A 27094-nucleotide genomic window follows, 5' to 3' on the forward strand; every position below is an offset into this window, starting at 1 on the left:
TTAATAAAGAAAAGAAAAAGAATGCTGAATTTCACCAACCACACATTTTAAAAACCGGGAGTTGAGAAAGAAGAGCACGCCTGTTACTTGCCCTGCCAAATTTTGGTTTTTGTGCGGATAGTGTCATTTTTATGGTGTAGCCACTAGGTGACCCTGAATATAGCTGTATCTGGATGAAGTCAAGTTTCCTGTGCTGTGTTGCTGTTGTTGAAAACAAGATAATAAAAGTATCCAAAACCCTGTGGTTGAATTGCATGTCAGAGCTGACTCAGCTCTAAAATGTCTGATGTAAATTTGAAGTGGGTCTCTGAACACGCACAGAGTACATTTCCCCTCTTTGTTGCTGTATCAGCTCTCTCCCATGTGAGAATATCTAGAAGGCACAAAGTTGTTTACCCCTGTGTAAAGAGACTGAGCCCTGTACCTATCAAATGCTTAGCAGCTCCTTCCTTTTCACAGCCTCTGCTATACTGTAGGTCAGGGGTCAGCAACCTTTTTCAGCCATGGGCCGGTCCACCATCCCTCAGACCATGTGGTGGGCTGGACTATATTGGGGGGGGGAATGAACAAATTCCTATGCCCCACAAATAACCCAGAGATGCATTTTAAATAAAAGCACACATTCTTCTCATGTAAAAACACCAGGCAGGCCCCGCAAATAACCCAGAGATGCATTTTAAATAAAAGGACACATTCTACTCATGTAAAAACACGCTGATTCCCGGACCGTCTGCGGGCTGGATTTAGAAGGCGACTGGGCCGGATTCGGCCCACGGACCCTGCTGTAAGTCTTGATCTCCCAGTGGCAACTGGGCTGGGTGAGGTGGGGGAGCTTATCTTGATTCTAGCTCCTTTAAGCTGCATGGGCATGCCCAAAATGTGTAGAAGGTGGAGCATGTCGGCTCCACCAGCATTGCTTCAACGAGCCACTTTTCCTTTCTAAAACATGCCCGGCTTGAAAAAGCAGTTTTGTTGTCAAACCCTGCCAAACCCGCCCGGGGGTAGTCTAATGACACCATTGATCCAGGAGGGAGAAGGGTTGAGCCGCAGCTTCTGCTGCAGAAGTCATTCCTCAAAGAATCCCCCAAAAGGCCAATCTAGGCCTCCACCCATAAATGCTTGCTTCATTCTAAAATGGAGATTGTCTAGTGAAGTTACCTGCAATATTTTCAGAACTGGCACCTCAGTCCCAACCTGAAAATCTATATTTAATTTTCTTTCTTTCATCTACCATAAATGTCCATATTTCTCCTTTGCTCTCAAGGAGGCTAGCTGCAATTGGAGCAGGGCTCCTACATCTGTCAATAGCTGCAAAGCAGATTATGTTTTGATGTTCTTTGTTGGTTGTATAGCTCTGTTGACCTAAAAATTGGCAGGTGTAGCATGTTGTGCAGGGAAGGGGGCTCTACACCTGGAGAAATCCCCCAATCTGTGTGACGTTTAGCAGTAACGGGGTTCTGTGACCCTTTGCCATCTGATCATACAATCTAGAATAAGCTAGTGGTAAACTTCTAATTTGATTTAGATGCTGTCAAAGTTCTAATCTATTAATGGTGTATAGTGGATAAAAATGCACACAGTAGGAGGAACCTTCAGTTCAGATCCTGCCTCAGCCATAAACTCTGTTACGTTTAGTAAGGGGATTTTTTTTCCTCGTTGTCAGTCATTTGTAAGATAGGCCTGTGGTGTTGTTGTTGCTGTTGCTGTTGCTGTTGCTGCTGCCTTTGCCGTGTTGCTGCTGGTTTACCGTCTAAGGCTGCTGTACCTATTATTTTACCGTGCCAAAAATATTTCTGCAACTTGAAGATCCAAATTCTGCCATTGGTTGTTGTGACAAAGTAGTTGTTTTAATCAATTGTCCATAATACAACTAGGGCTTGGGCAACTGCTTCTCCATCCTAGGGCCAGTTCATTAAAATTAAGATTTAGAGAGAAAATACATGCCCCTTGCAAGTGTGTGCTCGCCTTCTCTCTCTCCAGTTCTTTATATAAAAATGACCAGTCCTTACAATTTTAAAAAATCCTCTTGATTTTAAACAAATCTTGTTTCTGTGTTGGCATACTGCAGGTCTAGATAGTTCATGAATCTACCAACCCAAACCTTGCTTACCAGCCTTGTATTGTGGGTTGCCTGCCACTTGACCTGTGCATTTACAGCCGCAATCAGACAGCTCTATCAGGTTATATATTATTCTGCCTGCTGGGCTGTTTGTTCAGCTTGGTAGGCCAGAAGTTGTGCACACCTGCTATACTGTTTGGAAGTATTGCTGGATAGAAACTCTCATAATATCCACCATTTTGGGGAATAAATACTCTCTTCTTCTTCTTCTTCTTCTTCTTCTTCTTCTTCTTCTTCTTCTTCTTCTTCCTTCTCCTCCTCCTCCTCCTCCTCCTCGTCCTCTTCTCCCCCATACGTACCTGGGCTACACTGGGTTACAATACATTTCACAGATGGACAAAGGGATCCTTACTGAAAGGATTCCTGCCTGAATTGATGCCTTTGCCATTACTGACTTCTGAGGACTATGTACTCTGCTGCAGACTCTACTCATTTGCCGTGCAAGTAGCCTGGCCTACACCACTTTAAAAGCAGAAAAGGGTGTTTGTTCATTTGGTTAAAGATGCACTAGGAAGACACACTTGCGGTAATACGTTACCAATAACTCAAAGGGAATCTTGCCACCTGCAGAATGTGAAATGGAAAGCTGTATCAAGCATGATACTTCAGTGTTCATTGACATTCATGCCAACAAGAATCCAGTCAGAGATTTCGCTTCTTAAAAGTCCTGGCTGGGGTGGGTGGGACTGAAATGCCACAAATGAAGAGTAGTGTATGCATACTAAACAACATTTTTGCAAGGCATCCCCCAAAGGCAAATGAGAGAAAAATGATTTATCAGGGAGAGGTACCCAAAATAGACTCGGCTGGAGCAGAAGAAATAAAAAAACAATTTGAAAGTCTGTGTAACTTGTTCTGAGATTATTTTCAGATAGTTCTCAGCCCCATGGTAAACCTGAGTCCACCTGTTCATTGTTTTTAACCTACTTATTAGTCCCACCTCGCTTATTGCTTCATTCCCGCTGAACCTTGGACCTGACTTGAATCATGCTTTCTTCTGCCAACAGGAATGTGTCAGTTTCTTCCCCACTGTCCAGACTTTTATCTGATTGGGAGCTGCTGGGTTGTGTGTCTGTGGGATCGGTCACTTGGCTGCCACTGGGCTCCTTGGCGTCATGTTGCCGATCCTCTAGAGGCGAAGGCTGGTTCTGCTTCTCTTTCTGGTGCTTGTCCGTGCAGGAAAGAGGGTTGCATAAATGGCCCGCGTGGGAATGGAGTAAACATGAGGAGAAGACGCCCATCCCAACCAGAAAAACAAGCTTGTTTCTCTCCTGCTCTGAATGTTATAACTGGCCTGTTATTTCTTAGTGCCAATCTCCCTTCCCCCGCCCTCCGCTTTCAAGGAACAAAGTGCAAAATCTCCAGTGCATAACAAGTCTGAAGAATGCTCCTTTCCCCACAGAAAGCCTTTAAAGCTTGTTTCTATTCGGTCCCTATTTAAGGAAGGCCATATTAACTATACAGTGGTACCTCGGGTTACATACGCTTCAGGTTACATACGCTTCAGGTTGCAGACTCCGCTAACCCAGAAATATTACCTCAGGTTAAGAACTTTGCTTCAGGATGAGAACAGAAATCGTGCTCCGGCAGCGCAGCAGCAGTGGGAGGCCCCATAAACTAAAGTGGTACTTCAGGTTATGAACAGTTTCAGGTTAAGAACAGACCTCCGGAACGAATTAAGTACTTAACCCGAGGTACCACTGTACTTTTATAATGTTTCTGAGTTCCGTTTCCTAAGGGTGCTCAAAGCGGCATGCTAGTAAGAGAGAGAAAAAAAAGAAAAGAAAACATTTGCACTTGTTTAAAATTAACTTGCTCCTCTAATGATTTAATACAGTGCAATTGCAATGAAGCTTTTTATTTGCTGCGGCAAGTTATATGGGGGGCGGGGGCGGGCAAGGAGTTCTACAGAGTGGGTGCCACCAGCAAGAAAGCCCTGCTTTGTATCCTCTCAGTTCTTCCTGTGTAAAATTGCCCACGAAGCTCAGCCTCACATCCAAGTACAGCCGTACCCTGGTTCTCAAATGCCTTGTGACTCAAACGTTTTGGCTCCTGAACGCCACAAACCCGGAAGTGAGTGTTCCAGTTTGCGAATGTTTTTTGGAAGTCGTACGTCCAACGCGGCTTCTGCAGCTTCCGATTGAGTTCAGGAAGCTCCTGCAGCCAATTGGAAGCCACGCCTTGGAAGTCGAACGGACTTCTGGAACAGATTCCATTCTAGAACCAAGGTACGACTGTACAAGAACGTACTTATGAGAGAAGATTCTGAAAAGACTAATCTAGATTAACCGGGACTAAGATTGAGATGGGCAATCTGAATGCACACTGGATAAGATGAGGTACAATCTGCCAGCACATTTCTCCTGCGCAAGCCTAGTGAAAATGAACTGGAGCTGCTTCCTCTGCAGACCGCCTTTGAATTTTGACAGGTGTCAATCTGCGGGTGTCTGTATGACCTCAGGTGGATGATCCCACACACCTGTCAGAGTTGGTCCACAGCAGGTGGGGGAGCTAGGGATGTGGACCACCAGCTGGGTCCAGTTCCCACTCCTGCTTTAGGGTAGTTACCATCTGTGGGGCAGAATCTTGCCCCATGGTAAGGCTACCTACCTCTGACTAGGGGTGGGCAAATCGTTCTGTTTCCATTCTGTATCATCTCTGCATGTGCTAACCCATAAATTGATTCTATCCTGTTTCTGTATTAATCTATGGTTTTTTAAAAATAGCACACAGAGAAAGAAAACCGCATTTAAATGCACGCCTCTGCTGCTGCTGCAAGCAAGCCACAGTTTCCCACCACCTCATTGCACATAGTAATGCCTGGTTGTACAAAATACCGTATTTTTCGCTCTATAAGACGCACTTTTTCGCCTCCAAAAATTAAGGGGAAATGTGTATGCGTCTTATGGAGCGAATGCAGGCTCCATGGCTTCAGCGATAGCAACGCAAAGCCTCCGAAGCGCAGTGGGAGTGCTCCCGCTGCGCTCCGGAGGCTTCGCATTGCTTTTGCTGCAGCCTGGAGAGCGAGAGGGGTTGGTGCGCACAATCCCTCTTGCTCTCTTTGGTTTGGTTCACTGGAGAGGCGCTGCGCAGCTTTCCCTCTCTGCGCAGTGCCCCTTCAGCGAAGCGGGAGGAGAAATGGAAGGGGCTCCATTTCTCCTGCCACTTTGCTGAAGGGGCGCTGCGCAGAGAGGGAGAGAATTTTTTTTCTTGTTCTCCCCCTCTAAAACAAGGTGCGTCCTATGGTCGGGTGCGTCCTATAGAGCAAAAAATACGGTATATGATATCACCAGTGTCTTGATGTTGTACTAGTTTTCCCCAACTTCACTGCATCTTGTTGGGTGTTGCTTATAGCAAGGGCACCTCTCTCTCTCTGTGCCTGTGTCTCTGTCTGTCTGTCTCTCTTTCTCTTTCCAGCCAAGGCCCCCATAAGATGACCCATGAGGGAATGTGGCTTTTGTGCTGGAAAAGTTTCCCCACCCCCTGGGTTACTGCACGGCATCTCCCCTTCTCAGAGGCTGGGAAGAGGCCTCGGGGACCACATAGGGCCTTTGAATAGCACATAGGAGTGTGGCCAGCAGTCCCCATTGGAGGGACTGTGTTGCCCCCTGCGCTGGAATAAAGCCAGCCTGACAAATGGGGATGATGGCGGAACTGTTTATATCGAGCTGGATGTTGCAGCTTTTAGTAAGTTGCTTTTTACGCTAGTCTGGTGGTTGTGTCAAAAATAATTTCTTTTGCTAATGTGTTAGGGTGTTTTTTGCTATCAAGGAAGCACATGCTCAGCGTTCGTTGTGTTATAAGAATTATAAGGTCTAAGATTTAAAATAAATGTTCATAAATGTACCAGGCAAACACATAACATCATAATAATAATAGTAATAATAATAATTATACCCCGCCCGTCTGGCTGGGTTTCCCAAGCCACTCTGGGCGGCTTCCAACAAAACATTAAAATACACTAATTCATGAAATATTAAAAGCTTCCCTAAACAGGGCTGCCTTCAGATATAAACCACATGTCTGAAACAGTACAGGGAAATAGTCCTGAAACCATTACGACTCTCCCAAATTGACCTCAAATGTTCCTCTGCAAGGAGGAAGGAAATGGGAAAACCTCGCCATTGTCTCTTTGCTCACAAATCCTGTCTTAAGGGCGTACCTGTGTATGAATAGGGTGAGCCTGTGACCTGAATTCAGGAACTGAGTATTTACAGGAATGCCCAGACTGCCCAGGTAATGCAACCAGTGACCATTATCAGGTACCCTGGCAAACAGGATTTCTGCTTGTTCTGTTGTTGACCACCTCCTTCTGTGATGTATGTTAGATGTTTCAGGGGGTTGGTCTTCGGCTACAGGGTGGGCAGTTTCAAAAGTCTATATAAGGGCTTGCACACCAATATTCAGGGTTCCTCCTCCCTCCTGCGTGGGGTTGTGAACACCCTGTTGCAACAGTTTAATAAAGATCAGGCTTCCTAGCTGCTTTGCTTCTCTATATTCTCTGGTTGGCCTCTGTTATTTTCTCCTACAGAAAGAGAACCTAGTCCTAAATAATGACTCTACATGGGCTCTTGGGTACCCCATAAGGGAAAGGGAGCAGATTTTTCTTATAACAGTTGTGTGACTTCTAAAAAAACCCTCCTCTTGTTTTTAATTCCCTGTTGTTTACATAAAACCTACCGGCCTCTTGGTTTATCTTATTCCAAGGTTTGTGGGGAACCTATACACTTTGTTTTGTCTATTTCTATCTGGTTTGGAAAATATAATTTTTTTCTGTTTAGTCCCAAATGTGTTTGTTCACAAACAAAGGACATTGCAAACCGTTGAATCTTGAGTGAGATGATCTTCGAAACAGTTGCTCCCTCCATACCTCCTCCTAAATGCCAAGTTTTGTCAAAATGTAGAGCTCCTTGGCTGAGGAGCAGCAGTTCTTACACACACACACACACAGAGAGAGAGAGAGAGAGAGAGAGAGAGAGAGAGAGAGAGACTGAGAGAGAGACTGCTGGGCTGTGGAATTAATCAATAGGAAGTTATTGAAATGAGCCCAGCATTTCCTATAGTAACAGATAGTGCTGTGTTGTCTTTGGTGTTAGGAATCTGGAGGAGGATTTTTATTGAGGCGAAAAGGCTGTACGTGGGGAATAATTCATGCTGGTTGGTTGAATTGTGAAGAGTGGGAAGAAGCACAGGAAGTATCGGGCTTTCTGAAAGGATGAGAGAAGTTCCTGCTTGGCTCAGAATGGCTTGGATAGATTCCAGCCTCCGGGAATGAGTTGCATGCTGAGATTCCCGAAGCCAAAATAAAATAAAATAAAATAAAATAAAATAAAATAAAATAAAATAAAATAAAATGGCCTCTTTAGTTCAAACCAGGGTATCACCATCCAGCACTGCCTATTTGAGCTCTCTGTTGCACAGGGATTTAAAAGATGCCCCTTTTTCCATGCAGGGAATGTCACCTGTTGGATTTCTGCCTGACGTATGTCTTGTTTAAAGCCAAGAAATCTTTCCAGAAAAATATATTTTGGCTCTAGAGCTGGAATCACATTTACAGGGAAAGACAGAACTTAGCTTCCTAAAACTTGCCTTTTCTCCCACAATCAGGCGTAAAGTTTATCACCTGCCACAGACCAGAGGCCTGTAACAGAAAGGCTGCTCAATTTTCAAAGATCATTTTATTTTCAGTTTTTTGTTCTAGAGGGGGAAGCAGCTTGTCTATAAATAGCACGGTTCTCTACACTTGAATTAAAAACCTGTACCCCCAAATGAACTCTGCATAATTTTAATCCACTTTGCATATACCATATTTTTCTGTCTCTAAGACGCCCCAATGTATAAGATGCCCCCTATTTTGCGGGACTCTGATTTAAGAAAATGGGGGGAGATGTATCCGTGTATAAGACACCCCCAATTTTTTGACATTCTTTTTAGGGGGGGACATAGTATTATACACGGAAAAATCCAGTATTTGCTTGTCTAAACTATTCTGTTTCTGCTAGTCATGAAGGAGAAAAAGTTACTGTATTTTTCCGTATATAACATGCCCCCATGTATAACACGGCCCCTATTTTGGGGGGTCTCCAAATAAAGAAATCCCCCATATGCACTATCCATGTATAAGACGACCCCCAATTTTAAACTTGAAAATATATGGTGGAAATATAGTCTTATACATGGCAAAATACAGTAAATGAAGCACTGAATTCCAACTCGGCTTGGCTCTGCCATGAGCTTCTGAGATTCCCAGCATACTATAGCAGACCTGAGGGCTAGGAACCTACTTTTAAAAACCAAAAAGAGAGAGCTGAGATTCCTAGTGTGCTGGTTTCTTTTTCCCATTGCTAATTCAATGTCTTTTGGGAAGGGTGCCTTCAGTCTATGCACAGTCACGATAATGCGTACAGTGGTACCTCGGGTTAAGTACTTAATTCGTTCCGGAGGTCCGTACTTAACCTGAAACTGTTCTTAACCTGAAGCACCACTTTAGCTGATGGGGCCTCCTGCTGCCGCCGCGCTGCTGGGGCACCATTTCTGTTCTCATCCTGAAGCAAAGTTCTTAACCTGAGGTAATATTTCTGGGTTAGTGGAGTCTGTAACCTGAAGCGTATGTAACCTGAAGCGTATGTAACCCAAGGTACCATTGTATTGATTCACTGGTTTATATATGTGGAACTTTTACCTTACATTTGGAAAATTAGTCTATTCTAGTTTTACCCAAGCCTTTCAAAAGGAGTTCATAACAAGGAGCTTAGGATTGCAGACATGCTCCCAGGTGTGTGTGTTGTGGATGCCTCCCTTTTCTTTTGATTCCAACCTTATTTGCACTTCTCCTCCTCCTCCGCAGTCTGCACCGGGACCGACATGAAGCTGCAGCACCCCTCCAGCCCAGAAAACCACCATGCCACCCTCCGCCACCTCTATGAGAACTGTCAAGTTGTGCAAGGCAACCTGGAGATCACTTATCTGCCGGCAGATGTGGACACGTCCTTTCTCAAGGTGGGTGTGATGGGAGAAGTTAAATGCATGTTCTCAAGACAGCTTCTCTTTATCAGGATGAAAATGAGAAGAGGAGGAAACAGGGAAGGTGGGCACACACCCCACAGGGTGGATAAAAACCAATGGGTTAAAAAAAAATAACCTCAAAAATCGGATTTCTTTGATTGGATTTTTAAAATAAAATGCTTTTGGAGGAAAAATCTTTCTAAAGATAGTTTTCTGTTTAGCTCACATTGTAGTCCAAAGGCTATTCATCAGGAAATAAGGATTTGTTTTAAGTTTTTAATGTGTGCTAAAACTCTATAAGTTTTTTTTTAATTGTTTAATCACATCAGTTAACAAACATGGATACATATGCTATAATGTTATTGCTTTAGTTAAACAAATTGTTTAAATTGTTACTAAGGAAATGGTTATTTTTCTCCTTCCAGTAAAGTACAGCAGAAAAGTTGTCCAAATATAAACAGTTAATTATGAAATTATTGTGAGGTTTAATAAATTATCTATCTATGTCTTTCTAATAGTATAACCAAATCAGTAATTTTTGTTAGAACTGTAAAAAACTACTCTGATAAATTTATTATTCCAAAAATGAAACCTTCATCTGGTTGTAAATATTAAGATTATACCAGCAAGAAGGAGTCTTTCTGTAAAAAAAAAAGGATTTAAATCAAGTCTTACTGACTAGTGATGTAAATCGTGATTTAAATCAATTTGATCCACTCTTCCCCTTCATATTCTCAAGTAGCATTTAGAGGAGGAAAGTTGATGGAGATTGAAAAGTACATTTCACCAGGAGCAGAGGAGTCAGTTGTGCCATAGAAATCTGCATGTCTCTCTCCCTATCACAGTGAAAGTGTCACATACGGGAAGGTGCTTCCAAAAGCAAGCAAGGCTGGGTTTCCACCTGTGGCTGCCACCCATTTCCTCGAAAGAAGCCACACTAGCTTCAGGTGCTGTGATTGCACCTGCAGATGAGCAGAGTTGGCAGGAATAGCTTTGACTGGACAGCAAAGCTGTTGGATCTGGGCCCATGGAATCTGTCTTTGGGCGTCTGCTCAGCGTGATCTTGTTGTGTGCAATCTACCTAATCCTTCAGCCTCCGTTGTCCATCTGTAAAATGGCAAACCATAGTGGTTGTCTCATAGGGGTGAGCTTGAATTAAGGGCTTTAGAACTCCACCATTTCAGGTTTTCGCTTGTTTTCAAACGAACGATAATACCCTAAGTGGAAACTAAAAAGACCCTTTCAGAAATGTGAGGAAATGCTGGAGAACGCGGCTTGGCCTTCTTGCTTGTACCTTCTTGAGCTGTTTGTTCCTGAGCTGTTTGTTCTGCAAGTATGCTTTCTGCTTCTTCTGTGCTGGAGATTCAGTGGCTGATGAAAAAAGCAGAGCAGAGCAGGTGCCACGGGGTTTTGTTTGGATATATTTAAATTTGTCGCGCAAACGAAAACGCAGTAAGTATTAAGAGCATTTGTTGTACAGGTAATATACAGTGGTGCCTCGCAAGACGAAATTAATTCGTTCCGCGAGTTTTTTCGTCTAGCGAATTTTTCGTCTTGCGAAGCACGAAATCCCATAGGAATGCATTGAAATTCAATTAATGCGTTCCTATAGTCAAAAAAAGTCCAAACAAAGCCAAATTTGGTACAACAAGAGTTTATTAAGTGCTCTTTAAAGTCACACATACTGTAAAGAGCATTTCCAAAATTGAAGGAACAATAAATTAAGTTTCTAAACATGACAGAAAAACATTTTAAAATCAACAAATTGTACAGTACATTTTCTAAGATTCTGGGGGACAACTTGAAGAAGGTTCCTCTTCCACTCTTTGCTTCTTGCTGAAGAACCCCCTCCTCAACTGTTCCCCCAGCCACCCACCACACAGAAATTCAAACCCAGAAATGTTTTTTAAACAACAGCAGAGTGGCCCAATGGTCACAGAAAATCATAAAAATTCAGAAAAAAACCACACAAGCTTCCAGATTCTTGCAAACCCCTCCCCAACACCAAGTCCTTGAATTCCAAACACCCCAACCCAAAATCCAACCCCCCCCAAAAAAAGTTTTAAAAGTTTAAAAGAAGTTTTGGAAAAGCTTCAAAAATCACCAAAGTCTTCAAAAACATCAAAAAAGGCTACCACACCGCATTCTATGAGTTGCTCCTCAAAGTCAAGTCGCAACTGTATTAACGGTGTTAAGAAAAAGGAAACAAACTTGCAAGACGTTTTCGTTTTTCGTCTTGCGAAGCAAGCCCATAGGGAAATTCGTCTTGCGAAACAGCTCAAAAAACGCAAAACCCTTTCGTCTAGCGAGTTTTTCGTCTTGCGAGGCATTCGTCTTGTGGGGCACCACTGTATAGATAAATCTATTGCACCCTCAGTGTCTTTGGCACTCTGGTTGTAACTTTTAAAGCCCTCCATGGCTCAGGATCCCAGGTAATAATAATAATAATAATAATAATAATAATAATAATAATAATAAGTGTTTCGTTGGACTGCCTTCTCCCACAGCAATCTGCCCATCTACTGAGATTGTAATCTGAAGCCTTTTGTCTGGGTGTCCTTGCAGCTTCTAGTGTGGCAGATAGCAAATGATGACAAAGCCAAGGTCGCCCAATGAGCTTCAGGGCTGAGTGGGGATTTGAACCCTGGTCTGCCAGGTCCTTATCTGACACTCTAACCCAGTGTTTGTCAAACTTAGGTCCCCAGCTGGACTACAGCTCCCATCATCCCTGGCCCCAGGTCCTGCTAGCTAGGGATGATGGGAGTTGTAGTCCAGCCAGAACTGGGAACTCAGGTTTGAGTCACCACACCGACTCTCCGTAAGGATGGGCGGTTCCGCCCCTGGGTGGCCTTTGGACAACTTAGCATGCCGTGCAAGGAGGATTCCTCTCTCCTCTTTTCTTGGCTTCTCACCGTTTCTGTCTGTCTGTCTGTCTGTCTGTCTCTAGGACATCAGAGAGGTCCAGGGATATGTGCTGATTGCCAAGAACCACGTGCGCCACTTGCAGCTGGAAAGCCTCCTGATCATTCGTGGGACCCAGCTGTACGAGGAAAAGTATGCTCTGGCTGTCCTCAACAACACCGACCCCAGCGGGGATGTGGGGCTTCAGGAGCTGGGCATGTTGGATCTGACAGGTATGGAAGGAGGGGCATGAAAAGGCGACGGGGACCTGAAAGAACCCGATCTGCCTACTCAACTGAGCTACAAATTCAGACGTGTCCCCATTTGAATCTCCTCCTCTCCCCTCTTCCCTTCTCAGTAATACGAGAGTCAGGGCTATTGTAAGCATTACAATGAAAAAATGCAAGTGAAGGTCCTTCAGACACTCCCAGGGTGCCATAGAAATGTTCCGAGTTTTGTTTATTCCAGCATTTGCTAAAGTCCTCCTGGACTTGGAAGTAGGCCACAATCTAAGCCATAGAAATAATAAAAACAAAGAAAACAAAGCAAATTAAAACAAGTCTTTTATGCATTGCTCTTTACTGTCCCTTTCTCTCCCCCAATTTCTTTTCAGAGATCTTGAAGGGTGGTGTGATTGTAGACGAAAACCCCCAGCTGTGCTTCCAGGAGACCATCCACTGGGGGGCCATTTTCCACAAACACAACCAGCAGAACTACACGGAGATCAGCAGCCGTCGCCGTCGGATCTGTAAGCGAACCTTGTTTGGCTGCTGGGCTGTGTTGGGGTTATAGAATTCTGCACCGAAATGCTCTCCCACAATACCATGGCAAACACATATTCCTCGCTGCTCATTCTTCCTTCGTTGGCACATGCCAGAGGCCTTTGAAGTCTGCTTCTACTCCTTTGATTTTCATGTCTCCACCTATTCTAACCTCTAAATCGGACCACTGCAACACACCAAACATGGGGCTGCCTTTGAAGACGATTTGGAGATTGCTGGTGCAGATTCAGCAGCCAGATTGTCAACCGAGGCAGGGCAGTCTGAACATATAATGCCAGTTCTGGCACGACAACACTGTCCACCCATTAGTTCGCAAGCTCAGTTTTGTCCTAGAAGGCAATTATGCAGCTTGGGGCCCCAGTCCCTCAATTACTATCTCACATGAACCAACCCGGACCCTGCAATCATCACCTGAGGCCCCTCTTTGTGTGCTGCTTCCATGGGAGACTCGGAGGGTGGCAACGTGAGAGTGGGCCTTTTCAGTGGTGGCCCCCTGCTTGTGAAATGCTTTCACCCGGTGTTATCTTGATCTATTTTTAGGCAAAGGTTTATCTCTTTACCTGTGTTCTTGGCTTGTAATCTGAAGGGTGGCATTGCGGCCCGTTTTAGTTGGGTAGGATCAGAAAGTCCTACCTTTTATCTGTGCTTTAGATTCTTATTGGAGGTTCTTAATTGGTTTTGACCTAAGGTGCTCTGATTTGCTCTGTGAGAAAAGCCACTGTAACAAATAGAATACAGGAATATTTGGTGAGGACCACCCTGCTTTTAAGAAAGTGTCTATTTTCCCCACTCCTCAGGCCCCGACTGCCAAAGAATATGCCTCAATGGCCACTGCTGGGGAGAAGGAAAAGGGAGCTGTCAAACATGTGAGTATCGGGCTTCTTGGGATCTGGGCTACACTAAAACATGCAGGTTTTACACAGTATCTCTTAACAGCTTTGGAGTGCGTAATTTGCGTGTAGAATGGCGGATGAGTCGCCATTTTGTCTCCCCCAGCCTGAGCGCCGCATTCCTTTCCATGCAATCATTCGAGGGCCACATGTCAGTGGTGGGCAGGGCCGATGCTAAAAGTGGGAGGAGCAACAAGTGTGAATTGTACTGTAGGCTCATTTCTGCACACTTGTGCACACCCCTCTTTCCACCCATCCAGATGAACAAGAGGCACGTCAGAGTTCAGATATGCATTTCAGGCAGACGGGAACCGTTAAGCAAAGCAGGGCTGCGGCCTGAGGAGAGTCCCAAGGGCCAGACAGAGGGCCAGACGTCCATCCTTGACGTAGATCAGGGTGGGCCGTGCGGCCCTCGAGGCCTTTTTGGCGGCCCTTGGCAACATTTGACGCCCCCCCCCCCAGCCCTCATGCTGCCATTCCAAAGCTGGGTAAGGGAGACACTGGGCTTTTGGAAGGAGACGTGAGGGTTCTGACAGAGTCCTGGATTCCCTCCTGCTTTCTTCCAAAGCCTAGTTAGCACTTTCCCAGTTTGGGGAAGGAGGTGGGAAGAGTACATCTGAGAAGAGTGCATCTGAGCATGTCTCTAAAGCAAAGCCTTGAGAGGTCCTCTGTTATTTGCTCAGGGAGTTAGACTTCTGCTTAGCTCTCCCCTGTCCCACAAAACTCCCTGGCATCCCCGCTTCTCCTGTTCTCTCAAAGGCACCTCTTTCTCCCTCTTAAGTTTCCTAGCCTGTTGCAACAACCTGGGTTGTCCCCTAGTGTAGCTGTGGCGTGCCTTATTTTCCTCTCACACTGCTGTCACCTGGCATTTATGTGGCAGCCCAAGCAGCTGCTGCTGCTGGCACCTCCCTTTTTGCAAGCTGTCAGTTCAGAGGGTACGAGATCCCTCTTGTGTTTGATGAAGGAGCTTCTGTGCCTCTGACTTTTCTGTTTTTCTCTTTGTCCCCCCTCCCCCCCACCGGCAGTGACAAGCACAGTCTGCGCCAGCAGCTGTGCAAGGTGTAAAGGGAGACACCCAACGGATTGTTGCCACGAGCAGTGTGCAGCCGGCTGCACGGGACCCAAACACTCCGACTGCCTGGTGAGTGTGTGCGCGCCCTGGGGTTCTCGTTTCTCATTTATCAGACGCGCTGTCAAGTATTCTGATTGCCAGAAAAAAACACAAACATTTACTTCTCTCACACACCCAACCTGTATTGGAGCCGGAGCCGGAGCAAAACAGGGGTGGAGCCCTGGCGGAACCCAAAAGGCAAGGAGCAGATTCCTGTTGAATCTGGTGATCGTGAGCAGAGCTTGTTGGGATCTGGAGTTGACTGGCTTTTGAAGACATCTGAAGGCAGCCCTGCATAAGGAAGTTTTTAATGTTTAATTTTGTATCATGTTTTTGTTCCTGCTGGAAGCCGCTCAGAGTGACTGGGGCAACCCAGTCAGATGGGTGGGGTACATTATTATTATTATTGTTATTGTTATTGTTATTGTTATTGTTATTATTAGCCTCTTACCTGACAAAGGTGGGGTGTTAGCCAGCTGATGAAGGAAGTGAATGGTTAAATGATTGTTTGTTTTTGAATGGGCAGTTCATCTGCAGGGGAGGAGTCTGAATCAACTACTTGTTGCGTGTTTATGTATGTGTGTGTGTAAGTAAGAGAGAGAGAGAGGGGTTGATTCTGGAGTTTAAATCAACAAAGAGAGGCAGAGACAGGTTTCTTCCAGCTGAGGAAATAATTTCTGGATGGTATTGGGGATACAGCCTTCAGGTGAGGGCTGCTCACTGAGCAACACTGCCTGTAGCAAGAGTGCCCGTTTTACAATTGTACCTTGGTTCTCGAATTTAATCCATTCTGGGAGTCTGTTCGACTCCCGAAACGGTTCGGAAACCAAGGCACGGCTTCCAATTGGCTACAGGAGATTCCTGTACCCAATCAGAAGCCGCGTCAGACGTTCGGCTTCCAAAAAACATTTGCAAACCGTAACACTCACTTCTGGGCTTGCGACGTTCAGGAGCCAATTTGTTCGACAACTAAGGCGTTCGACTACCAAGGTACGACTGTACTTCCATTTATACTGTGTATATTGTGCATTGTAAATAAAACAAATATTACAAAGATGCCATAAAGCTGCAGCGCTCCCCTCCCCCCTAAAAAGAAATGAAACCCTGTAGTGCTGCCCCAGAATTTGTCCCCATTTGGATGTGGGTGCAGAGGCTGGTTCTACAGGCTTGGACCATGAAAAGAACGGCTTCGGAAGTTCATTGCCACAAAGAATTTTGTTAGCCTTTGTGGGGCCGCGGAAACTTGGTTGCTTCTGATCCAAGCGACTCACTTTCTAAGGTGGCCCCTGAGTGTTCAGTGGGGTTCTTCCTATGTGAAAGTTCTCAAAGTGTGCGTGCCTTTAAAAACAGAAAAATAAGGACTTGCCACCTTTCCGTTTCTCCAGGCCTGCCTGCACTTCAACCACAGCGGGATTTGTGAATTGCATTGCCCACTTCTCTTCAACTACAATCCAGACACCTACGAACATCTGCCCAATCCAAATGGACGGTACACTTTTGGAGCAACTTGTGTTGCTGAATGCCCTTGTAAGGCTCTTATTATTATCCCTTTTGTTTTGTGCATGTATATGTTATTGGGGTTGCGGTATGTGTGCAGGATTTTTGGAACTGAAAATGCCCTGGGATAGTTGCTATCTTCTGTTTAGTCCTTAGCTATGGAGACGAGGCTGTGTTTTGCCTCAAATCCCTTCTCCCTGGGAGCCAAAGGCACATGACTGAGTACTCCAGCACACAGAATATTCCTTTCATGTATGCCAGTTGCTAGTATTTTAATTTCCCCACACACACAACATGAAAAAGGCAACGTACAAACACCTCTTAAAAACGGTTGAAAACAGCACAGAAAATAGCAGTAGACACACAGACACATATGTAAAATGGTGGTGCTTTCAGTCATTTGAACAGTTGTCTGCATTCAGCGGTGGTATAATCCTGATATTGGTTTACCACCTCAGTGAGAACTTGGCCTTTGTTTCCCCCCTTTCTCTATAAAGAAAAATGCCCCGAAATGTGTGGTTTTTTAAAATTCTATTTCTATGCCTCTTTTTATTCAAATAAATCCCAATGTGGCTGTCAGGACTGGTCGTTGTCCTCTTCAGATCACCACACAAACGCTTCTTGTTCTTTTATAAAACTTTTTATTGCGTATTAACAAAACAATCTTATAAACGGTTCTTAACTATTATTCCTCAGAGTCACTTCTTTCAGATACCTTCTGAGCTCTGCTTCTCCATGACCAGCCACTCTCAAAATGGCGAAGGCGCTCTTCCCTTCGCTTTCCCGCTCTTTTTTCTAACCTCCTGGCTAGAGCTGGCTTGTATCTCCCCTCCTCCGAATCTGAGCTAGAACTTATCCCTTGCCTTTCCTGGGAACAGCCAGTCCCTCCCTGTTGTTCCTCTTGCTCTCTTCTATTGGAGTCACTGCTCTCCTTCCCCCCTTGGCGAATGCTTTCTCCCTCTGAGAAACTGAAAACTTCTAACTCTTCCCTGACAGTGGGTTACAAACAAAAGATAAAAATAACATAATGGAACATCGCAAACACAGCATAAATTGTATAGAATACTTAAAACAATCACATATTGCAAATAGAACAGTTACCATCGATGTAACACTATTAACAAAACAACTAAAAAATAAGCTGAACGTCACAGTTACACCCCCCAAAAATATATATAGGATTCACAAAGTATGATAGCATTCATATCTATAAAACAATAACAAAACATTAACAAAATAGCAACAAAACAAAAAAAGCCCTGATGAATTTGTACACATGCTCTCCCCTCCGCCATGACTCATAAACTTTCAGTCTATTCAGTGCATCAAAAGACACTTGCACAAAAATGCTCTTGGCAGCAACTCCCTTCTGAAGGATCATTGCAATGGAGGTGTTATTTTCTCCCAATTACATGAAGCAAAATGGCTTCCCAAAATTCTTTTTAAGAACTTGGGTGGAGGGAGATGGACCAGAACGAGACTGTGATATGACAGGGGTCAGCAAAATTTTTCAGCAGGGGGCCAGTCCACTGTCCCTCAGACCTTGTTGGGGGCCGGACTATATTTTGAAAAAAAGAAGAAGGAATTCCTATGTCCCACAAATAACCCAGAAATGCATTTTAAATAAAAGCACACATTCTGCTCATGTCAAACACGCTGATTCCTGGACGGTCTGCGGGCTGGATTTAGAAGGCGATTGGGCCGGATTCGGCCCCCAGGCCTTAGTTTGCCTACCCATGTGATGAGGTATAACCTGATGGACATGGGATACAGGTGAGGATTTAATGGTCAGGCTGTTGCGGTACATGAGAAACATATTGGCAGCGGGGGCTCTTTTGCTGTTGTTGCAAGCTGCTTTGAGCATGCTTTCCCATGGGAAAACAGCGTATAAGTGAACGGAGGATGGTGTACGTATTGCTATAATCTGCCTTGTTGCCGCACCGTCCTTATGCAGTGGGTTTTTTTGTAATTAAAGAAAAGAAATACTGATTCCAGGCTGTTGTTCACTTCCTGCTGTTCTGAATTACAGATAACTACTTGGCTGCAGAGGTTGGGTCCTGTACTTTGGTGTGCCCTCAGACCAGTCAGGAGGTGAGCGTGGGCACCATGCAAAAGTGCGAGAAGTGCAACAAGCCGTGTCCCAAAGGTAAGAGCTGGGAATTGGCCAGTGGAGGGAGAAACACTGTTTCCAGGAAGACTCTGACTTTTCCCATGATGCATCAGTCTTGGCATCACATTGTGTACGCCCACCAGACAAGTCCTTCTGAGAACCTGGGGTACCAGCAGCACTTGTAGGGTATGCCCTCCTTCGTCGCATGGAGATATTTGGCACGAGGGGGAGGGATATATATGGGGACGCAGGTATGGGATGCTATACTACTTTGTTACCTGTCTCTCGTTCCTGTTGCCCGTAGAAATGGCCAATGTTGTAGAGAAGGCTTATGGCAGCTTTCCCCACTTCGGTGTCCTCCAGATATCTTGGACTGCCACTCTCATCATCCCTAGCCAGTCCAAAACCAGGAAGGCAAAAGGCTTGTTTATGCAAACAGTTGCAAATGTTGAAACCGATTTGTGCTGTCTTCAAAGTTTTGGTTTTAACTTATTCTACCCCCTGAGTATTCTGACCCTATCCTTGACTCCCTTGGCTTTGCTCACCAGCTTTGCAGCCGTTTCAGGAATCGCATTTGTAGGTATTCAGCAGGCGAGTCACCCTGATTTTTGGGGTCGTGGCTCTTCCTTGGCCACCAGGGGTTGCAACTGGTGCATTCAACACCCAAGAAGGACTTGGGTTAGCCCAGGCATAGGCAAACTCTGGCCCTCCAGATGTTTGGGACTACAGTTCCCATCATCCCTGACCACTGGTCCTGTTAGCTAGGGATGATGGGAATTGTAGTCCCAAACATCTGGAGGGCCGGAGTTTGCCTATGCCTGAGTTAGCCTTTCTTTCGGCCCTTTAGCCCAAAGGTTCTGTGTTGTTCCCATTGTCTGCTCTGCATCATGGTTGTGATGATGTTTGTAGACTCATATGCACATTCTCTTCCCTCCCCCGCCCCCCCATCTCTCAGTCTGCTACGGTTTGGGGATGGATTTCCTGAAAGGGGTTCGTGCCGTCAACGCCTCCAACATCCACCACTTTGCCGGCTGCACCAAGATCTTCGGCAGCTTGGCCTTTCTGCCGGAGACTTTTGCAGGGTGAGTAACAGTGAGCTTTAGGTGTAAAGGATGTAGCATCAGTTTGCTCAAGACATCCTTGTAATTGTGCCATGTGAGGTTTTAGCTTTGGAAGGGCTATGGGAGTGTTTATAAAAAAGGGAAAGAAGTGGAGGAAGTTGGAACGATTTAGGCTCTGGGGTATATAAGAAAAATGGTGGCCATGGAAATCAAACCACGAGATGTGAATGCCTTCTGGTATTGGGAACAAGTAGACTCGGAAGCACAAGGGCTGGAGATGGAAAGAAGATAAAGTCCCTACTGGAGAAAAATGGCAGATTTAACTGTTGGAGTATGCTGAAATGGCAGAACTGACTGGAAAGCTCGAGAACCAAGAAGACCAAAACCTTAACAGAGAATGGAAAAAAATTATAATTTATCTTGGAGACTACTGTAAACAGATGAAAGCATTAGCAGGATTGCAATAACACTTGTAAAGTAGCAAGTACTAGGGAGACAGTGGAGTTGTATTAAATATAGAATATTGGAAAAGATGCTGTAGAAAAGGTTTGATAGTAGGACCCATGGAGGAGACGGTGGGAAGTCCAGAGATTTGAAGGAATCTGTAAATGTGGATCTGTATGGTTGTATTGTTATAATTTTATATTTCTAAAATCAAATAAATGTATTTTTTTAAAAAAAGGAAGCACCAGGGCTGGCTTTTGTCCACAGCAGAGTTTCCTTGTGAGAAATGCTGAGGTGATTCCACTCAGAATAGCATGTGGTGCGTAAAATATTTTGGCCACATTTTCACCAACTGTGTAGAACCAAAATTAAAGTAGCCATCGCTCAAGTTACAAAGAGTGCAGTAATAATAGCAAGAGGATGTGAAGTGTGTCTGTTTATTTCATTTCTCACCAATGCAGTTTCCTTCCTTTCTGTCCAGGGATCCTGCCTCTGATACTCCGCCCCTTGATCCCAAGCAGCTCAAAGTCTTTGAGAACCTGAAGGATCTAACAGGTACGTAAGAATTTTATTTCTAGGTAGCCTTGGCCCCCACAACCCTGCCTCCAAGTCCCAGGCAAAGGGGTTGTTTGTTGTTACGGAATAGCATAATTAAGGGAGCCAGTGTGGTTCAGTGGTTAGAGTGTCGGACTAGGACCTGGGAGACCAGGGTTCAAATCTCTACTCAGCCACGAAGCTCACTGGGTGACGTTGGGCCTAGTCACAGTCTCTCAGTCTGACCTTCCTCGCAAGGTTGTTGCAAGGATAAAATGGGGAGGAAGAAAACCATGAATGCCACCTTGAGCTCCTTGGAGGAAAAGTTGGATATACAAGTGATAAATGAATCAGGTGCCCTCATCCTCCGCTGAATGGTCCTAACTTTGTGTTTTGCATAGGCTTCCTCTATATTGAATCCTGGCCGGAGTCTCTCATGGACTTAAACCCTTTCCAGAACCTTCAAGTGATCCGGGGACGAGCCCTTTACAAGTAAGCACCCTCCCAGGATTGGGGCAGAAATAGCTTAGATTGCAACGGCTAAAAGACTGAACTATCAATCAAGGATTCCAGCATCTGAGCTTGCCTCTGCTACTAACTCACGAGATGGCTGTAAGCGAGCTGTCTCTATTTACTTGCATAAATGCTGTCAAACCCCAATGCATTTTGTCGCTCTCCAGATCTAACAGGATATATCTCGTCCCTCTTTTTACCAGTTATCAAGTCCAGTGAATGTTGGTAGTTGTGTGTGTCTGTCGTCTTGACTTTGTCAAAGGCTTCCTGCTGGTTGTCAGCTTGCCACCATATTCCAAATATTCACTGTTAACGTGCACAAGGCAGTGTGGAACTTCTGTCACTTGGTCAAGAAAGCTCAGGGTCGCTCAGAGGAAACCTGGGTTTCCCATTGTCTCTCCTAAGGGGATCTCTGAACTGGCATTTCCTGCTGAAGGGAAACCCCTCCAGAGATGGAGGCTGATCCTGCAGAAACACTCAGCGAGTGGAGGGCTTGCCTCTCACCTTCTGATGAAAGGTCGGAGGGTATCCAAATAAACCATAAAAACTTCAGGCCTACACAATGTAACTTCCTCTCCCTCTCCATTCCCCTCACACACCTGCCATGTGGTAGGTAGAGCGGAGAGAACCCTCTGCTTTGTAATCCCTCACTAAAGCACTTCATCCTGCCACGGTTTCTGCCCTGCGCCAGCCATCTTTCCTTCCTTACATGAAAAGGAAGAAGTTGGAAGTAATATCCTCAGGTACAGCAAAAAGATGCCTGAATATCTTACTTATTTTAAAACCTACACCCTTCATACTAACTGAAGTTCCTGAAATTATATTACTTGAAATGCCACAAAACAAGACAGGTTGTTAAACGAGTCCCTCACTGGGCCAGTCAGTATCTACTTCAGCACGGCAGGGATAGACAAATAAAATCGCTATTTTAGGGCTTCTTCTCTTCTTCCTGATTGGGGAGCCTGTTTTTTTTCTTTTCTTTTGGCAGCGGAGTCTATTCTCTGACATTGCAAAACCTCAACATCTCCTCCTTTGGCCTGCGTTCGCTGCAAGAGATCAGCAGCGGAATGGTCCTGATTCACCACAACCCCAACCTTTGCTTCATCCAGAACGTTCCTTGGGAAGCCATCTTCAAGAACCCTCGGCAGACCTTGTTCCAGAATGACAACAACCCCGAGTGTAGTAAGTGTGTGGCACCTACTGCTATGGCTACAGGGAACCAGGCAGAGGGCCCGCCCTGTGGAATGCCCTCCCTTCAGATATCAAGGAAATAAACAGCTATCTGATTTTTAGAAGACATCTGAAGGCAGCCCTGTTTAAGGAAGTTTTTAATGTTTGGTGCTTTATTGTACTTTTAATATTTTGTTGGAAGCCGCCCAGAGTGGCTGGGGGTGGGTTATAAATAAATTATTATTTTTATTGTTATTGTTAAAATAAAAAAATTCCTTCCAGTAGCACCTTAAAGACCAACTAAGTTAGTTCTTGGTATGAGCTTTCGTGTGCATGCACACTTCTTCAGATACCATGCACACGAAAGCTCATACCAAGAACTAACTTAGTTGGTGTTTAAGGTGCTACTGGAAGGAATTTTTTTATTTTGACTATGGCAGACCAACACGGCTACCTATCTGTAACTGGAACCATGGAAGGCACCACATTGTTATTGTTATTATTATTAGGCCCCCTCTCCACAATCTTCCAATCTGGGAGCCACTTTTTAACAATCTGGTGTTGTGGGGGGGGGGAGGGAAGTGAACCCCTTTGCCAGGCTTATGAAAAATCCTGTGCGGATAGGAGAATTTAGGGACTCCATATATGAGCTCTTTGTGAGCAAATGCATAAGAATTCAGGGTTACTCAGCGCAATGTTAGCTTGGGCAGCTCGCAGTGAGGCCATCAAGAGTTGAACAAAATGACTTGTCTTCCTCCATGCCTTTGATGGTAGCAAAAGAACAGGTAACAAATGCATACATTCCTATGTCTTCTTCTCCACAGTACACGAAGACCAGAGTTGCTCCCCCCTCTGCTCCAAGGGGCACTGCTGGGGACCTGGTGGGACTCAGTGCATGTCCTGCATTGGGTTTCTGCGTGGGAATGAATGTGTTAAAAACTGCAGCCTTCTGGATGGGTATGTGATCATGGGGAAAGCAGACCAGGAGCCCTGTCTGTCCAGAATTCAGATAAGGAGCAACTTAATGGCTCTGGGAGTGCTATGTAGAAAATACATTGTTTAGCCACATTAAGGTCTAGAGACACTTGCTATGTTTATATATATAGAAAGCTACATTTTCTTAGTGTTGGGTTCTGTGTTGTTGACTAAATTCTGTGCTTTCAGGGTACATGGAAGAGGTGTGAAAATAGCATACATATCACCTCCTTGTTTTTCTTCTTTTTTGAAACATCCATCTGTCACCACCAAATTTTATAGAACAGATAAAATGCAGCCCTAGTAGAAGTTACTGTGATGAGAAGTGCAGATGATGGATTGCCAATCCATGACATTCCAGGAAGTTAAGGAAAGCTGGGAGGAGAAAAACTGGAAGCTGCCTAAATTTTGGATTGACCTGACTTTGCAATTCCTTCTCCTACAGAGAGTTCCGGGAATACATCAACGGGACACGGTGCCTTCCATGCCATTCCGAGTGCTTGCCCCAAAACGGGACAGAGTCCTGCAATGGATCGGTAAGGGCAGGGACTGAAGGCTGCTGAGGCCCTCGCTTTATTCTGACTTCCTCGCCTTTCCACATCAAGTTGTCTATCCATAAAGTATCTTTTCATCTGCTCTAACACACACACACACACACACACACACACACACACACACACACACCCTGCTTATGTTTCTTGTCACCCTATGTGCACAAAAAGAATGACCAGAACTGGCATCTGCTGTCCTGGCAGGTCTGCCTTGGCCCTCCATTAATTTTTCCTCCTCTGGAAGCCACCATTTACATTTCCCACAATGCCCCAGAGCAGTGCTGTGGTATTGTCGGAAATTAAAATGGTGGCTTGTGGATCCAGTCTCCCCATGCTGATCTGAGTAGTTCTGGCTGCCAAGCCAATTGATCCAGTGCTCCCCATGGCTGCACCAGTGACTGTAATGATAAATAACTGGTTCTGAATTGGCTTCCGCCCTCCTCCTTCCCCATTCATTTTTCCTTGTGTGTCGTGCCTTTTAGATTATGAACTTGCGGGTGGGTACTGTCTAATTACTGATCTAATAAGCGACTCTGGAAGGTTCTGGGTTTTTCCCCACTAAAGAACATAACAAAAAATGCTTTAAAATAAGCTTCTGAGGAATTCCCATGTATGCTGGAATAAAATGTGGAAAAACCATTGCTCAATATAGCAAGGTGTCTTTTCCAAAGTTGTTGGACTACAAACCCCATAATTCCCAGCCATGGGCCATGGTGGCTGAGGCTGCTGGGGGTTAGAGTCTTGAGGGCCATGGGGTTCCCATGTCTTTGCTACAGGCTCCTTCCTTTAAAACGAGCTATGAATCCATGCAGTTGAATCTGTGGAGCAGGTCAGTGGGGAAGTTTCACCTGTTCTGTCTTCTCATGTCACCTGTATCCAAATATTAAGGGAGAATTCCTCAGGCTCGTTTTCAAACAGGCTTGTTTTTAAACCAGGTGGCTATGAAATACCAGAGATAAATTATTAACAGGAAAGGTGTGCTTGTTTGCATTCCTTCCAGCTAAATTATGTCACGGCTTTACAGAAAAAAATTAATGGTCCTCTTACCACAGGTTTTTCTGGGTTTTTCTGCCTTCTTGATGTTTTGATGGATGTTTCTATTTTGTAACATAAAATGAGAAAAGTCGAGGGTAATAAAACTTAAATAAACTCAATCATCAGTCTTTATACACACAAAACCTAATAGCTGTGTGACCCATAAATGCGTTAGCGAAATGCTATTACGTAAAAATTTGAGTTGAACCTTGTAATAGAAATGATAGGAAGAAACAAAGATCCAGAAAACTAAAACAGATAAATTTATAAACACAGCGTATATCAATTTGAACCACTGATACATCGCGGTGGCTGGGAAGCCACGATGTATCGGCAGCTCAAAAATTCTGAAACCGGTGTTGCGATGCAAACACCATACCGGTTTCAGTCAATAAATGGAAGTATCGCCCATCCCTCCTCTTAAGGACTGCCCACATAGTCATTATGCAAGAGAGCAAATATCAGCTGACATGCTGGCAAAGACTTCGTGCATCATAGATAAAAGCTGGGCGAGCTTTATTCAGAGGTTGTCGCCTCAGACACTGAAGATAATGTCACAACTAGTCATTTCTTTTAGATTTTTCAGAGTGAGATCCAGCCAAAGTGAAGAGCTGTGAAGCTTCCTTAAAAGCTTTGAGGCTCATGCCTTAAGCATGTGCTTAAATTTGCCCATTGAAATCAATGCGCCTGCGATGTTACAAAATCCATGTTACCCAACTTTTCCCATTGTTAGGTAATAAAATGTGCAAGAACAGCACAGTTCACCTGAGGCAACTTTGCAACAGCCCCAGACCCAGCGACTCCAAATCCATAGATTCCTATCAAAGTTTCTGGCTTTAATGTCAGTCTCGGGTCATGTCGGCAACGAGTCGCCCTGCGTTGTAAGGGTGATATTGAATGCAGATCCATACAGGACAGCTGATAGGGAGGAATTCCCCTCCCCCTGTTCTTCTTATAGAAAGTCTTTTTTTCTTTTTCCGTCCTTCTTCCTTCCTTAGGACGCAGACCAGTGTGTGGCTTGTGCCCATTACAAAGATGGCCCCTACTGTGTGGAGCAGTGTCCCAGCGGCGTGAAGGTGGACGGTTCTTTCGTACCCATCTGGAAGTATCCCGATGGGGAAGGCATGTGTCAGATCTGCCCGACCAACTGCACCCACTCGTAAGTTTCCAACATGGTTAACAACAACAACAACAATAATATTTTTTTATGTATACCCTGCCCTTCTGGCTGGGTTTCCCCAACCACTCTGGGCGGCTTCCAACAAAATATTAAAATACAATAATTCATCAAATATTAAAAGCTTCCCTGAACAGGGCTGCCTTCAGAAGCCTTCTAAAAGTCGGATAGTTGTTTATTTCCTTGACATCTGATGGGAGGGCGTTCCACAGGGCGGACGCCACTACCGAGAAGGCCCTCTGCCTGGTTCCCTGTAGCTTCACTTCTCGCAGTGAGGGAACCGCCAGAAGGCCCTCGGAGCTGGACCTCAGTGTCTGGGCAGAACAATGTCGATAGAGACGCTCCTTCAGGTATACTGGGCTGAGACCGTTTAGGGCTTTAAAGGTCAGCACCAACACTTTGACTTGTGCTCGGAAAAGTCCTGGGAGCCAATGTAGGTCTTTCAGGACCGGTGTTATGTGGTCTCAGTGGCCACTCCCAGTCACCAGTCTAGCTGCCACATTCTGGATTATGGGGAGAAGGTCCTGCTGGAAAAGAGGCACCAGCACCTTTGCCTAGTGGATGATGGGAAATGGGGAGGAAGAAATGCTAAGACTGTTAGCAGTTTGCTCTCTGCAGAGCACACCTTCTGTATAATTTAGCACATAATCGTTTTGACTTCTGTCAGCCTTTTACTTGGCCGCCCTGGAGCGACACCAAAAATTTGCCGCCTAAGGTGTCCTCATTCCCACCTGCCTCTAAATGGGCTTTGATGAAACAAGGTCAGCAAACGAAAATTAAAAGTTTTTTGTTTTGTTTTTAAAAAGCCGCCATTAAATGTCGGTGCTAGAAATGTCTTCCACGGCTTGTGATAACTGCATGTGCCCGAAAGCTGATGAAGCCTTGCAAACTTTTATTCAGTTGTCTTCTTTTTATATATATAATTTTTATTTGATTTTTTAAAAACATAAACATACGACAAAAAACAATTCAAAATCCAAAGATCTGAATCTCCTGACTTCCCTCCACCACCAATCCCTTCCATGGGTCCTAATGATAATATTTACAACTGCATATCAATACTGTCCCAAGTTTTATCCTTCCAAATTATCCATACTTTCCGTTAGTTTACAAGTGTGGTTGAAATCCTGCTAATGTTTTAACCTGCTTACAATGTTCTTGTAAATAGATTGTAAACTTTTCCCATTCTTTTTTAAAGTTCTTGCCCTCTTGATTTCTA

At 44.8% G+C, this 27094-nt stretch overlaps 1 protein-coding gene across 2 annotated transcripts in view; it reads left to right on the plus strand.

Annotated features, from left to right (window-relative positions):
* ERBB2 (erb-b2 receptor tyrosine kinase 2) overlaps positions 1–27094 on the plus strand; it is a 54672-nt gene that overhangs the window by 9121 nt on the left and 18457 nt on the right. For both annotated transcript variants that reach the window (XR_014518094.1, XM_083469445.1), the window contains exons 2-15: positions 8967–9118; positions 12072–12258; positions 12639–12773; positions 13605–13673; positions 14723–14838; positions 16194–16335; positions 18335–18451; positions 19371–19497; positions 20402–20475; positions 20856–20946; positions 21956–22149; positions 22962–23094; positions 23558–23648; positions 25697–25857. Coding sequence is in view for 1 of the 2 variants with exons in the window: in XM_083469445.1 (XP_083325571.1) it covers positions 8967–9118; positions 12072–12258; positions 12639–12773; positions 13605–13673; positions 14723–14838; positions 16194–16335; positions 18335–18451; positions 19371–19497; positions 20402–20475; positions 20856–20946; positions 21956–22149; positions 22962–23094; positions 23558–23648; positions 25697–25857 (1789 nt within the window). In the remaining variant the exon portion in view is untranslated. The remainder of the gene's footprint in view (positions 1–8966; positions 9119–12071; positions 12259–12638; positions 12774–13604; positions 13674–14722; positions 14839–16193; positions 16336–18334; positions 18452–19370; positions 19498–20401; positions 20476–20855; positions 20947–21955; positions 22150–22961; positions 23095–23557; positions 23649–25696; positions 25858–27094) is intronic.

The sequence above is a fragment of the Podarcis liolepis genome, assembly GCF_965112155.1.
Source record: "Podarcis liolepis genome assembly, chromosome: 13".
In the NCBI taxonomy this organism is placed as follows: domain Eukaryota; kingdom Metazoa; phylum Chordata; class Lepidosauria; order Squamata; family Lacertidae; genus Podarcis; species Podarcis liolepis.